The following is an 18,441-nucleotide window of genomic DNA, read 5'->3' as shown; positions in this document are numbered from 1 at the left end:
GGAGGGGCTGTTTCCCAGAGGCTTTAGATCCTTATACGGGTTTATTAGAGCAACTTGCCTGTTTTACCCTCAAAGATATGTTTAAATCAGATTCTGTGAAAAAAAGCAAGATAATAAGACCACAAAAGGCACTAGAACCTAAACATTTGTAAAAAAAAAGTGTTGTAAAAAAGACGATTTTCGTTAACATTTAAACTAATGAAACGGTAGATCAGACAGAGAGAGGGGGGGAAGAGATGTGGCAAACGGACGGACTAAAACCCGGTCCGGCCGCTCTCGGCCGTATGTGGTGGTTGCCCGCTCAACGCAGTCAGCGAAACGGGCGGCCAATGAGTTTGTAAATAAAATCAGCAGAAGAGTTTTCTCATTGACTTTCACCAGGCTTTCTGAAACCACAAGAATCTTCACCTGCTACCACACTAGAAAACCTCTAACTAAAGCTAGCAAGCTCGGAGCACAATAGCTCACTCGAGTTGGTCGGAATTGCTCTTGCAGCCTCTTTCTGTTTAGTCTGAATTTTTCCATTTACTGAAGTCTGACATTTAGTTCCCTTAAAAGTCACTGTTGACAGTTTGTTTTTTTGGCAGTATGCCAGTGAATCCACTCATTGCAGTGATTTTCCAATAAAGCTCTTCCAATCAACCTTCATTGGATATGAAGTGTAATACCAAGATTTATGTGTGTTTTTGATCCCCAGGTGTGAGCTGAGTGTGTTGCAATCGGGTGACGTTTGTTTTACTCGTTCCAAGTTTCATTTTTAACCCTTCTGACTTCTATTTGCTAATTACTGATTCTACTTATTGGTTCTTGTAGAAAAAAATATGCCTGCACTGGTTTTCTGCAGTCATCAAATTGTTTCAGCATCTCTCACAATGGAGAAACAGTGGAAAAGTTTGCATATACAAAAACTCTGCTGTTATGAGTTTGACATCATTGTTTTTTCAAGGTGCAGCTGTCAGAAAATGATGCCAGGATCCGATAAACTCAGACATTTTGAAACATGTTATTAACTAGAAGGGGTTAGAGATCCCCGCAGCAGTTATCGATATTCTGCACTAAATCAGATTCTCTCTCTCTCTCGTTGTTTTTCTAGAAAACCTTTGAAAAAGACTAACACAACAACTTTAAAGGATATTCAGACTGGGTATATAAACAGGATTCACTGAGCCTAAACTGACTCACAGCTGTGCCATGGTCTCACCAACAAACCCACGTCTGTTGGTTTCTGGTGAAAACCCTGCAGAGATCCACAAAATATTTTGCATTTTCATAACGCTGGCCAGAGAGCATACAGTGTAAGCCAATACAAGAGCCCGAGAGAAAGCAATACATCTGTTATGGGTTATTGGAAAGAGTGAAAAATTGATTGGAGCACCTGTACATCTTGTAAGCTTTGCTTTTTGTTAGCACCAAGTGTACAAGGTCACTGTAGGCTATTTTTTTGGTTGTTTTTTAAGTTAAGGCATTGAAAGTTAATGTAAAATTTGTATGAAATCTATTACATGAAGTTGAAATACTTTAGGGATGTGCTATACATAAATGATGGATGCATTGGTCATGTGAGGAAAAACTTCTGCTTTGGGGAAAAAAAATAACGTGAGTCTGGAATTGAGCATTTAATGGATATTTCGTGACAATATGAAAGCTTTTCTGATGCTTAAGAAACTCAGCAAATGTGAAAGCTACAGTGAGGTATTTAGGATGTGAAGATGGAGGTAAGGGGGATTTTCAGGGGTTTGCTGGACAGGAACACGTCCCAAGGAATGAATGGAGAGAGAGAGGGAGGGTGGTCGACGCCAGACACAGAGGTCTTTTGTGTTTGTCTATCAGCTGGAAATCACTAACAACACAGCAGCCCACCACTCCACCCTGTGTGTGTGCTAGTGCATAAACAGTATGTCAGTGACTGACATTTGCTTTTCAATAGCCAACTGTAGAGCAGAATAAGATAAGGGAGTTTTGCTCAAAAGCCAACTTGTTCCTTTGGCATGAAACAAATCCTCAGACAAATCCAAGAGTCTGTCACTCCAGTTACATCATGCTGCCTTCAATCTCTTCATCACAGATGAAGGTCAAACAAGTGCCTTCTAATTTTTGTTTTTAAAAAAATATATATTTACATTTCAGTGAAATATGAATTAATGAAATTATGTTCTCCATGTTTCTCACAGTCAAAAAGTCCAAAGATCAAACCCAACAATGACCTCATCTTATTTCATGGAGACTAACGCTCATTCAAAAATTATTTAGCAACAGCAGTGAGCGAGATGTTCTTGCAAGATACTGAACACTGTGTGAGTATTTTGCAAGCCACTTTGCAACCCAGCATCAAAATCGAATCTGTTTTCATGAACAACTGCACAGCTTTCCATATTTTCCAGTGGAAGGACCGAGGAGTCCCAGAGCAGGACCATGCTACCAGATGCAAATTAGTGTTCTTTTGAATACAGAAAACTTTATTTCTTTGGATGCAATAACCTTTGCACTAACTTATTAGAAAGTATTACTGTTTCTAGCTTGACAAGGTTGAAACAACTTACTATGTTAGTTTCAAGTTCATATTTTTTACTGAAATATAACCGTTCTTGCATTATTCATCAGCCCAGGCTGCGCTGTCCTGAGTTGACCACATTGAGTATATTCACACACATTGACTTCATACACATCTACAAGGAGGAGAAACTCAAAGCAAGAATTTAGAGCAAACTGAAGGAAGAATTAAAATAGGTCCATTTGTGGGGTTTTCCCTGGTTGAAAAAAGCAAATAAAAATCCACAAATTATTACTGGGAGTTGTTTATTAAAGACAACGATGTCCCTAAAGGACACCACATGTTTGTCTCCATGGAATAACGTGACAGTTAATCTATATCATTTGACAGCCAAAGAAACAGTTAAGGTACTGTAAGAGCAAATGTGTTTTTGCGAGGTCTGTCATGTGGAATATAGACCAGTTGTGTATTGTGACACTTTTCATGAGAAACAAGACACTACTGTTTTTTGTCAACTTAGTGTTTTTTATGCCCACTGTTATAACAATGAAGCTCTTGATAAAATATAAAGTGTGATTTCTGCCTCTTTTTTCCCCAGGAACTTAAAAGGAAATACCTATTACAATTACACAAAGTATCATTGGTGCACACACTTGCTATTCTTTCCTGCTAGTGTGCTGGTAAAAAAGGCTACGAAATGCATTACAAGCACCTGTGTACTTGTGACAGTCAAAAAGTTGGAACACTAACCATTATCAGCCATCATTTTACATATAAAATCGAAGGTGAAGGCCCACCAACCGGTTTTCAGCCAGAAGAACGAGGACACATTGTTGATGCTGTGAGTTAGCATTAGCTAGTTATCCTTAGTAAAGTAATGCTATCAAGCTAGCAGGATTTTTTTGTGTGACATTATATGTATTTAACGCTATTTGGTGTTTATTCATGCTGAATTTGTCAGAACCACGATAAGGTATTTATTCTCAGCTAGCATGTGGCTAGCAACCAAATGCTAGCAGGCAAATTGCCCATTTCGAATCCTGTTGACCAACTTCCATTACATTATTTTATAAGAGTTTTCTGACTGATGCTAATTCTTAGAAGATAAAATAAAAGTCAGGGTTCTCCTCCAGCAAAATGCAGCCAAATCAGGTGCTTCAGCTTGAGGACAACAAAGGGACCGGAGGACACTAGCAAATACGTCCTTTAACGGTAAACACCAACGTTTTAACACTACACTGTCTTCATCAGAGTCCTAAAGTGAACTGGGACCATTGACTTTAATATTGGCAAAACTTATTTTAAGGACCTTTTCATCATCAAAGCTTTGCCTTGAGAACTCACAATGGTGATGAAATGTTCATGCTTAATAAATTGTGAGTCATGGGTCCGACTCTTTGACGTCTATCAGGGCTTTGTGAATTCATAACATACTGTTTATTGTTAAGTTTGACTCCACTTACTTTCCTTTATGTGTAGAGTATTATTTGAGTGCAATAAAAGAGTTATTTCAGCAAAGATTTTAAACCGTGCATTTATAAACCACAAACATCTTTCAGACACAGGGTTCGCTCAGACTTCAAGTGTCGAAAGAAGACGAGAGTGGCAGAGAATCAAAGACACACTTTTTTCTGTTATTGGTTAATATAATTAAAGACATTTTGGTGTGGCATAATAAAGCTGTTGAACAAGACCACATTCTTGTCTTAATAGCAGAAGTCACAGTGAATAATTAAGCTTCAAAGAGTAATTTAATACTACATTGCATGGTGCATGAAGGTTAAACCTTTGAAGCCTGCAGCTCGTCTATCCACACCCTAAACACTGATGTCAAAGCAGCTGTTCTGCATCAGCAGCCAAAAGCTAAATATTTGCTGTGACATCACCGCTTTGAGACGGGGGCAGATTTAGAGATATAACATAACAATGCTTTCACAAAGAGAGACCAACGGAGCTTTGTTTCCTAAGGAAACTGAGCTACGATTGCAAATAATACACTGGAGCGTAACGTGTCTACAGGCACAAACTATTTCATATTTGTCATCTGAAACAGTTCTGAAATTATTATTATTATTATTATTATTATTATTATTATTATATAACTATGGAGTAAAAAAAGAATTAAAGAGGCGAGAAATAACTTTTTTTTATTTAAACTTTTTTAAATTTTACTTACTTTTTTTTTTTTTTTCTATACCAAAACAGGTTCAATGTTCGTCTTAAACTGTACACATTTCATATGGTTAGGTGTGGTTTCACTTTGATGTCATGTGTGCACACTAAACCTTATTTGAAATATCTAAGGTTGGTGTAGTGGTAGTAGTTTACTTACACCCACCCAAAAAGAACAGTTCAAAGAAATCATTAAAACCCTCAAATTATCTCAACATTCATGTCCATGAGGCGTGTGTGGAAAATTCTCACCACAACTTCCCCTTTTTCTTGTTTTCACCACGTATCCAGTATCCATATGCTTCCACCTACTTGACAGTGATGGGTTCCCAGATGGGCGTTCATCTGACCTCAGCATGCTGTAAGCTCAGCAGGTAGCCTACTATTGCCAATTGGGTGAATCAAATAAAGTGAATGAACAACTTCCTTTTCTTAACGCCTCACATGCTGTTGATGCTTTATGTGGCATAACCATTCCATTCTCTCCCTCATCCTTTGAGAAATTCTTGTCTATTTTCTAACACATTGAACCGTTTTTCACATTAGGCTCTGCCTGCTCCTTTAACTGGGTGTTCCTGGCACCCATTTATATGCTATAACCTCTAAAAGCTGGCTAAACTTTGTGTAAGCGCTGATATCTGCAGGTGAACATGCTGGCAAAAGATAAGATTTTTAGTTAGAGGAGTACTGGCCAGTGCTTGGCTTATGGTTGTGTGTTGATATACTCCGTGTGGAGAGCAAAAATATGAAACTTTTTTTTTAAGTGCAAGAACACTGGCCATTGTCCAATCAGGATTCAGTTCTTTATTGGCTTTTTAAAATTTATGTGCAAAACCTTAAATAACGTCCAGCAGAGGAAGTCTTAAACTGGGATCCCCTCACCACACTGGAATCTCCGATATATTAGCTGTTGACCTCAGACATGTAATCAGCATACTAACTGATCGGTACCCATTTTCCTGGATTACTGTAGGTCTCAATGTCTTAAACATGAAGAAAATGCTGGAACATTAAACTAAACCTTGGTTAGAATTTATCCAGACCAAGACAACTTTTTTTCATGTCAGACGACCGTTTGGCTATTTGTCCCAAACTGTGCTCCAGGGAAGGTTTCAGCATCTGTCATTTTGGTCTGGAGAAAATCTATGTTTCTTGATACTCAAGCCTAGTTATATTTTGTGAACTTTGGTAACCATCAGATATTTGGTAACATTTCATTAAAGCGAAGCTGTTCAACAGTCACAAAGGTGGATCTGAGGAACATAAGTAAATGGGATTTCTAATGTAGTCTCCTCTTTTTGTTAACTTTTCACACATTACTTGCATACAATGGCCAAGATGCAAAGCTAATAACAGAAGAATCTGAAGGTCATTAAATGTCTGTATGGGCGCTTTCCATCATCCCAGTTGTAAAGTTAGGGGTTTCAGATTTTCACTTTTTCTGAGACTCCATGTTGGCCAGAGATAAAGCAGCAGGTTTAGATAATAAGGTTAATGCTCCTTTATGTGGACTTTGAGATGACAGAAAGGAAATGTAAAAACGTCTTCCTTTCCATGACAATAAGCAGCCCTGTCTCCTGATAACACCACATGAAAGCTCATGTTAAATAGAAGCTGAGGTCATATGAGGATAGCTATGATAATGTTTCGCTACAGGTCAGAAAAGTCTTAGTAAATCTGCAGCTCTACAGCTGGGTGTGGATTGACTCACTCGCCCTAAATTGAAAGGTAAATCCTTTTCCTTTGCTCTGAACTGTCAAGATGAGTTGGTTTTGACCCTTTGACCTATAGCAGAGCGAGCAACAAAGATTCCCCCTCAAACAAAATGAACTTCTCCTCAATCCCTGTATTCATCTTTCCAGTTTCATTCACTCAGTTTTCAGAAGTTAGCAAAATAAGACAAGAAGCCAGTCTGCAAGTCAATGAAGATAAAGATAGAGTAGCGCTGAGACCATGCAGAGGTCTAATATAGTTTCCTGCTGTGTTTTGAGTTCAAACCAACCCAGTCCCTGAGCGTCATCAATCACTGCAAACTCTGAGCTGTGAACTGATGCGCGGATATCGGCAAGGTTGTTTTATGCCATGAACCATCTGGTCTCTTATTTAGATGCATACACCGGTAAGCACAGTGCAATAAAAGTGTTAGACAGATATACTAGAGTCAACTAAATAATTTTATCTAGAGTGAAGTTTAACTTGGTCCCCTTTCCTCGCCTCCACACAATGTGTATGTTATTAAAACCGCGCTGTGAGATGTTTTATTGATTCTGGGTCAGCTTCTCTCTCTCCTCTTTCATCTGCAGAGCCCCTACGTGTTTCCTGTTTGCATCTACATCTCTTCTCCCTCTCTTCTCTCTTTACTTTTTACTGCAGCTGAAGTACACATGAGGCTTCAACTGTATGAAATAGGAAAATCCATCTTCAAAAGTATTTTTGTGCAAATGTTTTTTTTCCTTCTACGGTACATTGAAAAAATAAAATCAAGCAGACCTGACACATTTAAATGTGGTATTAATAACAGAAAGAAACATGTTTGTTGCTACACATGAAGATGTCTCATTTAGCAGTTATCACTATTTGTTTTCATGGAATCCAACTGCTTCAGTTTTTGCTGTTTCAACGTAATTACGAAATAATTTTATTTTTTACAATCTACACTCATGGATGAATACACAACACATGTTTATCTGCAGTTGGAGATAGATAGACAGTTTTAAAATTAGCTTCATGTACAATAACTCACTCTTCTCCATAACGATAAGAAGTAATCAGTGTGATTTTTTTAAAATAATTGTGATATACGCTACTGCCAAAAAGTAAACGGTATACAGACTGGTACTTATATAGAACCTTTCTACGCTACCTGAGCACTCAAAGTACTTTCTACAACATGACACATTCGCCCAAGCACTTCATCTACACTTACGCGCTTTTTTTAACAACTTGGGGTATGCAGACTAGCATAGCCAAAGATTTAACCACCGACCTTCCAATTAGTAGATTGGAAGATTGTTCTCTATGGCTACACCTGTCCTTCATAAAGTATATAATACTGCAATGTGTACTCACGGTCTAAGTGTTGATATACATTATACAAAGCTATGGCGGTGTCACTGTTTGCAAGCAACACAACCAGTGCGGCAACCGCAATGGACCCATGAGATTGTAATCAATGAAATGTCTTTTTGAAGAGTTGTGGTAGACAAGTGATTACAGCAACCAGTAAAGTAAATATCCTTCACATTTAGTGCATATGATGAGCCGTGCTCAAATTTACTTATGTTTCTCTTATATTTCGTTGGTAGAGTTACATTTTGTATGGTGTTGTCTGAAATTAGTTTGCTTTTTAGTTTCCATTTATTCCATGTTCATAGCTTCCACTTCCATTCCAATTTGAAAGTGCCAAGAAGAGTGTTGACTAAGATGGATTAGGAACACTGCAGGCAGGTTTTAAGTGTCTGCAAGTTGAAATGAACCAAGAGAAGAGGTCTAAATGGTCATGAGATTTAATGGCAGTCAGAAGCGAAAAATGTCTGATCTCATGGTGTGCTTTTTATTTCTTTTCTCTCCTGCCTGTTTTCCGTTCTTCTTCAGCCTCTCATCTATATTTTTCCCCTTCTCCATTTGTTTCTGCCTGGTTGGGTTTGTTGATGGCTTCTCGTTTTTCTTACCGGTTTCTATTTGTTACATCATCACTGCATCACTCATGCACAGTTTGTAGGAATGTGCATTTGGTCCATGCGCTCCATGGATGAGGAATCTCCATGTGGAGCCAATGCATTTTATAAGATAAACGACGAGCCAGATCTGCTTTAATGCTACTTTTTTTTTTATCGTCGCCTCTTTATTAGTTTTACATTCTTTCCTCTCAAGCTCATTCTTAATACTTTGTCCTTCTCACACTCTCTACTCATCAGTCTGTTTTTTCTTTTCTAACCAAAACGTCACGGCCAAGCCCAAGCCTATCCAACACACATAGTTCATCAGTGAATCCCATCCAAGCATCTGTTTTGGACTTGTTGGATTGTCGGTTTCGTGCCAAATCTAAGAGGCACAGAGCCATTGCGTGTGCTTGAGAGAGAGTTTGTGAAGAAAGAAGTGAATTCTCAAAATTATTAGTGAAAGGCTAGATAGCTTTTTTGCTTTCATGTGGATAACTAGAGATCTTTTTTTTTTTTTTAACTTGGACTTGTCAAATATCTCTTTAATAATCTTTATCCAAGATTAACCATGTCCTCTTGCCATGTGCGTTTGTTTGTTAAATTATGCACTTAAATGGACATCACCCACTAACGCATTTTCACGCAAGCACAGTAATAAAAGTCAACAAAATGTCAACATGTCGCAAAAGAGTGCAGCACCAAATGGTTTTAAGTGGCTGCAGTGAGGATCCGCGATAAGCTCCTCGCTTCCAGCACCTGTTAGCTGCAAACAGCTGGTGTGCCTTACAGACACCAACAACATGCCTTATAAGTGGCTGTGGTCAGACGTGACCTATTTTTGTCATATAGAATTGTGCTTGTTGTTTGGCAGTGACTTTTTGCTTTATTCCACTTACACAAAGACCTGCTATGGTCATCAGTTGAAGGAGGAGAAGGAGGAATAAACGTCTCAATGTTAGTCAGTTCAGTGAAGCAGACTGTGTGAATCGCAAAGGCTTAGCAAATCACTAGTTTAGCATGGGAAACTGACTCTGAGACTAACGGAAGAGCTCTCAGCCTCTTAATGTACTGACAGTCAGGTGATAAGTGGGTATATTTTGCCCTGTGCTACACAGATCACGACGTTCCCATCAGAGCTCTTGGCTTAACCCTGCTGTCATCTTAAACTGTCTGGCATGATGGGGTGGACGCTTGTTTTTCTGAGTCAACTGTGTTGTGATTCCTGTGAAAGCTACTGATTAGCTTTAGTTTGTCTCAAGGACACAGTCTGATTGTTATATGACATTCTCGCTGTTGTAAAGCTGTCATAATTGAGAATGTATAACTGCTTTCCAGCTTCTCCATTCATCTGTTAAAAAAATGGCAACAAAACTTTGGAGTTTCATCTCTGGTTCTCCGGTCACTTCACTGGAACATTTTATAAGAAAAGGGATGGCGCCTCCTTGGTCTGCCAGCTTGATTTAACCACCATCTTGGCTTTTTCGCGTACCAGTTCCACTCTTTAAAAAGTCAATCTAGTGACGCGAGCTGAAGAAGAACAGAACGTGTTGAGTTTCAAAACCAGCTCGAAGGAATCAGTAAAAGTGGACAGGCTTCCAATGGCTTACAAATGAACCAAAGGGAAATTCCGGGGGGGTTTCAATTAGCACGATAGTACGTGTGTCTGCATGTGTGAGCATTTGTAGGGAAGTAATGAGATGTAAACATGTTTAAGTGTTTGTCACCAGCGATTGCCCGCCTGCATTTTCTCTGTTATCCACTTATGCATTGGAGAAAAACTAGACATTCCTGTTCCAGTCCACTGAGGACCACAGGGGCATGGAGCAGCACTCTCTGATTGTTTCATACAAGTAGAGCAGAGAGAGAGGAGGGGGTGAAGAGGTTAAAAAAAAAAAGGTAGAATGTAAGCCAGACACAAAAAGAGATTTTGAGTGGGGGCAACAGGAACTAAGGGGGCTGAAGATATACTGCTGAGAGCGTCCAGACATTCAGACTGAGGGGAAAAGTCCTGTTGGCAATGTCTGCAAGAGGAGGACTTATATCAGTGGAGTGGGTTAGTGGGTTTATGAATGACTGTGTGTGTGTGTGGGTGTGAGAGCAGTGGTGGGATTCTCGAAGGGCTCTCTGGAGTCACTGGTATGTTGAAGCTGATTCAACATATGCACTGAGACGAGTGTGACGTTAATGTGTGTCAGCTGCAATTTGTTTACCTACAGCAGGGATGTTGTGTGGGTAATTGTATTGCGGTCTTACATTGGTGGTCTACATTGCTTATGCGGTGGCCAAGTTTGGACCTCTGAGCCCCAAGGAAACCACATGCCAGTCGATGTGGTCGACTGGCATGTGGTAAAACTACTGGACAAATACTGTGCAGCCCCCCCCCCTTGTGTCAAAAAAACAGATCATATTCATTGGGGTATAAACATATGACATTCCGGTGTGTCCTGGGGCATCCAGTGCCAGAAGGTTAATAGCAGCTACTTTGGGCCCTGTGGTTTGAGGGTTTCGATCTTTGGCTTGTTTTGGCACAACTCAGGATGGGGTCTGGGTAGTTTGTAGCAGGGTCAGTGCATCAGATCGCAGCAGGATGCATTGTACTGTGGCTTGAGACCAGTGCCATCGGGGAGTTCACTTGAAATGTCACAGTGTACTAGGTCTCCACCAATATTTAGGTGGGTGGTGTATGTCAAAGTAACATCTACATAGCTGTCAGTATGCAAGGTTTCCCATCTGTTCAATGTTTTTCATTTCACCCTTCAGTAGTTTTAATGCTTTAGTGTAGAAAAAAAAGCATGATTCATGACACGTGTGAGGTTTTTCACAAACTAGCACATGTGACTGCAGCAGTATTTTCTGGCATGTCATGTTAGTCTGTCGTTAGGTCGTTGTTAGGCAAAACAATGACGTCATATCATATTAAGCATAATTCAATATTTTGTAAATAGAATTCATATGTTGTGAATATAAATGACAAGTTACTGCCATGAAACGAAATGATACTAAGCTTTTCCATGGTCTTTTAGGTGCATAAGCAAAGAAATTGTTAACTTTAGCCTGTTGGTTGCTAGGAAACATGATGCTGTCTTAATATCTGATATAGATAAGAACCCTTAGGGGCCTAAAATGAACTTGTGTGCCAGCTTTGGTTGCTCAACTCTTGATCATGTAGGAGAAGCTTGCAGGCAAACAAACTGAGTTTTTTTCATCGTTAAAATATAAAACTACAATTGTATAATCACTTCTAATAAGTCAATGTCAAGGAAGACCACATTTTAAAATCTGAATATGGTTGAAAGAGATGAAGACTTCCCACAAAGTTTTATCAGTTCTATAAACAAACCCTCTAGTGCCTGTGCTGTGGGTCCAGGAAAACAAAACAAAAACAAAACACACCTTTCTTTAATCTGCAAACAAAAGAACATCATTTTACAACTTCGAAATGATGACCAGAGAATGCAAGCTTTGCACAAAATTTTTTCAGTAACACAAGAATTTGTAACAACCCTGCATGAAGAATCTTGCCTGCAAGTCACTGCCCACATTTGTTTGACTGGCCCAAGTGCTTTAAGAGAGCAGTTTTACAGATTACAATGATAAAGGCCAAACAGGTTTAAACCAAACATTTGGCAGGCAAACACATGCAAAAAAAAAACAAAACACATTTGCAAATCAAGCTTTTCAAATCAAACTTGTGTTGACAAGTACAGAATTGCGTAAGATAGAGGTTACATATGGTAACGTCTAGCAAAACAGCGGTGTTAGATTATAAATGGATTAAGGCTCCAGTGGCACACCTGATGCAGTCAATTATTGACTGGTGTTGTGATGACTGCATGACTCTATAAACACCTGACAGTCTGTTGGGTCAAAGGTTCATCTCTACTAATACTATCAATAAACTTGCCACAGAATCAAAGAAAATAAGCCAAACTATAAAAAAAAAACATGCAGGGATTCTGACTGTTGAGCACAAACTTAGAAAAATTAGGTGTTTTACTTACAGCGCTCTCATTTCTAGTACTAATAATGATTCCCTTTCACTTAATCCATCATAAACATCTGGGTTTCCAAGACATTTATATGACTGATGTGGTATTCTTTCTTTATTTTTTTGTTGAAAGGGTACACTTGACCACAAAGCCAAGACCATGAAGTAAAATTGAAAGAATGGCAAAACATCCTGCCATTTTCAGTAATAGAGAGTACAATGAACAACCAATGAGTTCCAATTAAACCATGAAAAAAGTTTAGAGTCGGAAAGCTTTCACAAGAGCCACACATACGATTGGTTTATTTAAATAATCTGTTCTGGATACAGCCATTAGGCCATTGAAACTTGTCACTCAGTAAAAGCCATTTAGCCATTTACTACACATACTGTATATTAGTGGACTGCTGTCAGATGCTGTGGGACATTGTGTATATTTCAGACAAAAACCTTGGATGGTATCTTTACAAACTGTCCATTCCTCTTAATTCAACTCATATGTCCTATACACATATATAGTTATCTGATGATTGAGTGATTCTCCCTTGGAGCTGAAGTTTTTTTTCTATTATAATGACAAATACACCCAATTACTTCCAGCCAGAGTTCCAGTTCTGCATCAGTCACTGCAGATGTTTCTAAATTCACTGTAACTGTGCAGATTCCTTCATGCTGAAACCAGGCTCCATCTGGTCTTTAACCCAGGGTCAGCGGAGTTGTCTGGGCTCACATCATTAGTGGCAACATTAAAAACTTTTAGTTGAGGGCTTTAAAAATTCAAATCTGGATTTCATCAGTTACCTTAATGGGATATAAAGATAATCATTCAGAAAAGTACTGGATGAGTATTAGCTGGTAAAGATGCATTTAATGTACCATCCAGTCTACAAAAAGTATATTTGCAATATTTTTTCTTGAATGAGCAATACTACATTCTAACTTTTGTTCATTGTTGGGGTTTTTTATACAAAGTACCAGCCATACACAACAGCCATTGACTAAATTAGCATTCTTGAAATCAATTTTATAACATGTTAAGTGTATCTCAAACCTTCTACTTCTGTACGTGCCCTTCTTAAGCACATGAGTGCATATTCAAAAAGATATCTAGTCTTATATTAAGCACATTAAGAGTGTGCACGTCATGTTGGTGATGTCATCACAATGATGTTTGCTAGTTAGCTAAGTTAAAGCTAACTGGCTAGCATTCAAGAGTATATTTTTTTTAAAATATGAACTTTTAACATATTGTGGCATTACTTGGGTTCATGCAGTTTTCATTGCAGTCTTTACCGTCTGTACTCTGTACCACAATAACAGCTGTTGACAACAGAAAGGTTTCTGCAACAGTTTGTTTATTGCTTCTGGTCTTAGCTAGTGTTTGCTAACACCAGTGACTGGAACTTTATTTGAAGTGGATCTAACACTGTCAGACTTGGGCAATTAGCCAATTAACTCTCATTTGATATTAGAATTTAATCAAACTCTTTATTAAAGAAAAACTGTACACACAAATCTTACGTGGTCAGATATGGTTTGAAAAAGCTATTTGTGATAGCTTCCAGTAGTTTTTTTTATATATATATATTTAGGTGTTTGAAGTGACAATCAGATTTCCAGTTTCTTTCAGAATTCTTAGGAATCTGGAATTTTCTATTAGAAGTTTATTGGGTTGCAGAGGGTTAATGTAAAAGAACTAGTGTTGTGTTTGTTCAGGTGTTTGACAAATTGCAATTGTGAGATACACGCAGTAGTTTGGTTGAGTCACTGTCAAACATTGCACTTATCATTCAATCTTTTTTGATTTAAGACAACACTACTCTGCCAAAATACATGCTACATAGCTAAGTATTGCACACAGTGCACTTTTTGGATTTGTATTAATGAAAGAATGCAAACTGAGGCAGTTTTACGTCAGTGTGTGTGAAGCTATTATTTCAAGATAATATCGGCACTGGAAAACTAATAGACCTACAATGTTGAAGGCTGTATTAAAACTAAAAACAATGCCCTAATACGAGAGGCAATTAAATCTTTTAAATCAATTTATTAAACATGTTTTGCTTAATAATATTGTTATTCATTTGGTTGATGCGTGGTAAATGTAATGTTCCTTTCCTTCCATCTCTTACCTTGGAGATGTAAGCTTTGATGCCTTCGGCCAGTTTGATGCAGGGTTCGCCAAAGAGCTGGGCTAGCTGATCTGGGATGTCCTGGTCCTTATCCAGAGCATTTAGTAAACTCAGGCATTTTAACTCCTCTGTCACTCCCTGGCTACGCACCTATAGGACAAACGTGAGACAAAAACAGAGAAAGTTAAACGACTGTTAAATGACAGTAATTCTTGATGCAAATTGATCCTCATGAGATGCGGAACCCAAAGATCCAGCGTATCATACAATATTTATCAGTAGCTAGAAGACAATCGTTATCACAACTGTTTCCACAATAACTATCCCAAAATTAAGTCTTATTAATCATTTCTGATCACTTACATGGGTCCATAAACATCCTTAAATTGATTTATTCTTTCCCTTTACTCTTGATATTTATGCATGTCAGTTAGTCATACTCTTGTGTATCATCACTCTGTCAGCATTTTCAGAGCATCAGCTCATGTGCTGTCAGTTTCCTTGAGCACGTGTTTCTAATTTCTGCTATTTTTTCTGCAACATTATCTTGAGGCACCAAACCTTTCTGCAGGTTTTCAAGGATGGAAATAAGCAGGTTTAAGTAAACAAAAGTCAATCAGAAGCAATAACAACTAGGATAAAATAATAATTTGAGGATTATTTTAGAATTTGTGCATTTTTTTAAGTGTTTGGGGGGGAAATGGCATTCGTCTCGGATTGACTTGTAGGCTGAGACCAAACGTAACGAGAATATTTTGGCACAGGTGCACCACTGAAATGCAGGTACTTATGCAACAACACTTAGTAAAGGGTTTTTCCTAGTGTGAACATTTCTTACCATGTGTGCAGACATACACACATATGGAGTCTAATAAGAGACAATTGAATCAACAATTCCTCAGTGGGCAGAGGGGAAATTGTTTGTTTTGCTACGCCTCCTGTTTGGCAGCGACTTCCATCCCAAATAAGAAATGTTTTCATGTAATTTTAGGCAGCATGGGTCAAATAAAACATCTTTGGGAACCAGATTGTCCACGGTGCTCTAGCTTTGGAGTTATGCACACAGATGTGTAAGTGTGTGTATCCGTGTGTGGATATCTTTCAGGGAGGTTGTCGGCATCACGATCTGAAAGCCCTGTTAATGACTCTGTAACAAGCACTGATGAGGAGAGAGATTACAGTCCTGCCCTCCTTCAACCCTCCTCTGTATTTTTATTAATTTCTTTCTGCTTGACCTCCATTTTCTAATGAAACCCCTTTTCTTCCTCTGTGTTCTTTTCCATCCCCTGCCTTTTCTTTTCCCACACCAGCTCATGCTGATGCAAACGTCTGTCTCCCTTTCCTGCGACTGTGTGGGCAATTTAATTCAAACCAAGTGAGAAGGACAGAACCCTTACGGGAAAGACCACCGGGGCCACATCTCAACATTGCTGCCCAGCCCTGACAAAAGATGACTCACATCTCTAATGACTTCACTTCTATTCAAGGACAAATCCCAATGAGTCTAATTAGACACACATGTCAGCGGTTCCAGTTGGTACACATTCCAGTTACAAGTCTATGTCTAGTTTGAGGTCAACTTTGAGAGGCTCTTATTATCCATTACAGTCAAATTTACAAAATGTGCAAAGCTGACAAAGAGGTTTTCTTGACCTATCTGACCTTTGCATGACCCAAAAACCTGTGATTCATATAAGACTGTGTCAGTAGCAACACAAGCATGAACCCGACAGCTTTTTGGGAGAAGGACAAGAAGACAAAATATCTAATGGAAAGTTGAGTCTTCACTGGATACATTACTGTTAGGGAGAGCATTTGCAACTTGACTGTTTCTCCTGTAAAAAACAAGTCGACATCTGAAGTTATCACATAGACCTACAAGGTTTTTATTTAAGTTGTAGCTCTACAGAACAAACTCTTTCAAAGTAGCCACATTTTGTCTAATTCAGCATTTTAAGATTATCTGTACAGCTTTTTATTTATATATTATACTATATGAAACTGAGCAGCCTCAAGTAGGTGCTTGTGGCTCGCAGGAATTAATTTTATATGCTGGCCCTGTTATTTGAGAGCTGTACTAGTATATATGTGAGGCAGAAAATAAGGAAATGCATAAAAGGTCTTCTTAAAATAGCTACCAAAAAAGTCCCACGTATTCCTTGTTTAAACCTGCAGAGGGTAAAAATGTGCAAATCCTTTAACTTAATGGCATTTAATGGTATTCTCTGCATGTGATGAGGTTAAACTTAATCGCACACAAAATTACATACTGCTGAGTTAATTAGAGTACACGCTCATTTTAAGCGTTTTGTGAAACTTTAAGGGTCATTTGTGACTGTTGGCGTCACTCTTGAAGACTTGGCTCAAAAACGTCTTTCTTTGAGAAGTGACTTAAACTCCCTCATCTATCTACTCTCTATTGTTTTTCACCATTGCGATGAGAGAAAAGGAAGCACAGCAGGTCATTTTAGATCATCCGAATACAAGCAGGATACATCCCAACAAAAACTGCTGACAGTGGAGTATGGGCAGAGACACCCCGTGCATTGCGAGGAGTGATGACAGCAGAAGTGATAGGGAGTTTCACACATGCATGAGTGGATCTGAGCTCACTCGGCACACAAAACAGAATGAAAGTGAGTTGCGTTTCTTTCTGGCGCCTTTGCCAAAACACACTCCCTGCTTTGGTGGATCTGGTTGAAGGATTTAATTGCTATTAAGGAGTTCCTTTGTATATAAAAATAAAAGATTTTACAGACCATGCTTTGCAAGTGTGTTTGCACGCAAGCATGTGTGTCCATTAAGTTTTGACAGGGCCGGTAGGGAGTGTTTGATCTATTATGGGAAACAGTCTTGTCCATGTTAGTGAAGAGATAAAGCCCATGCACATCAGTGCACAGAGCTAAAAACAGGATTAGAAGTAATCTTTCTGCTCCATTAGTGGATGGAAACGAGGTCAGAGGCCAAACTGAGCTTCCACAGAAACATTATCACAAAGTTAATGCACTTATTTGTTTCTGAATTTAAACTAATAGTAAGTTAAGTGTGAAAAAAACATCCTACATCCTCTCACTGGAGAAATGATGACATCATCACTAATTAGGACTAAACCTTTGAATACTTAAAAAGAAACAAATTGAAATTTGCAGTAAACTAACTGAATGTGAAATAACCTAAAGGTATTTAAATTGCACTTACAACTTACCATCAATTTACCACTGTGAATATATTTACGTACCTCCAATTATGATTGCATATGCTTTTCTTAATTTGTGATCATTTTCTTCTGATTCTTTGTCAATTGGCACTGGGTAATTGACCCAGAATTGGGAAACTGGAAAAAGATGGATTGATGGATGGTTTTCGGTTGTACACATACAATGAAATTGCAGGACAATATGAACCATCCACTGAAGGTTTGGCTACCTCAGCTGGAATTCTGTTATGTATAAATAATAGATACCTCTCCACAGACAAATCTCTGCAGTCAGAAAAAAAAGAAAATTGTTAACAAAATTTTAGCCACTTAGATCTAAGGGACCTTACAGAAGTCATGGAAATGCAAGCTATGATACTTTGTTTAGGGTACTTTAATTTCCCCAGTGTACAGGAAAAAACAACCTGTCCGACCTGACTGATACCTACACGTTCAGTAGGTGATGCAGATGTGTGGAATAAAACCTTTGAAACATTGGCTAATGTTGGCTGTCTCTACAAAATTGTTCAGACACATTAGTGAAGACCAACCTGACCAATAGTGGATTGACCAATGTAGCAAACCAACATTGCTGATTTTTGCCCAATGCTGTGCAATCTGACTAAAAGATCATTAAGATCATTGTTTGAACAAACAACCCAATGACTTCCAGTCCCAACTGAGATGGGTTGGAGGAACAAATTTTGTCACATTTATTTAGAGTCTTCGTGCTGTAGCTCTCATGATTACAATGCAAAAGCTGGCTGGTGTCTGGCTTCAGCTGGGAGCCAGCACCACCA

General features: G+C 38.6%; 1 protein-coding gene across 1 annotated transcript in view; it reads right to left on the bottom strand.

The window, feature by feature from the left end:
• tnfsf10l (TNF superfamily member 10, like) overlaps nt 1-18,231 on the bottom strand; it is a 42,550-nt gene extending 24,319 nt beyond the window's left edge. Inside the window, exons 1-2 of the mRNA XM_005946753.2 lie at nt 18,193-18,231; nt 14,446-14,595 (exon numbers count right to left, since the gene is read on the bottom strand). Coding sequence (XP_005946815.1) covers nt 14,446-14,595; nt 18,193-18,231 — 189 coding nt within the window. The remainder of the gene's footprint in view (nt 1-14,445; nt 14,596-18,192) is intronic.
• Nucleotides 18,232-18,441: the final 210 nt, after the last annotated feature.

The sequence above is a fragment of the Haplochromis burtoni genome, unplaced genomic scaffold (assembly GCF_018398535.1).
Source record: "Haplochromis burtoni strain Fernald_Lab_line unplaced genomic scaffold, NCSU_Asbu1 Contig_484, whole genome shotgun sequence".
NCBI lineage: Eukaryota > Metazoa > Chordata > Actinopteri > Cichliformes > Cichlidae > Haplochromis > Haplochromis burtoni.
Note: the sequence above shows the minus strand (reverse complement) of the source record. Positions and strands in the feature narration are given on the sequence as shown.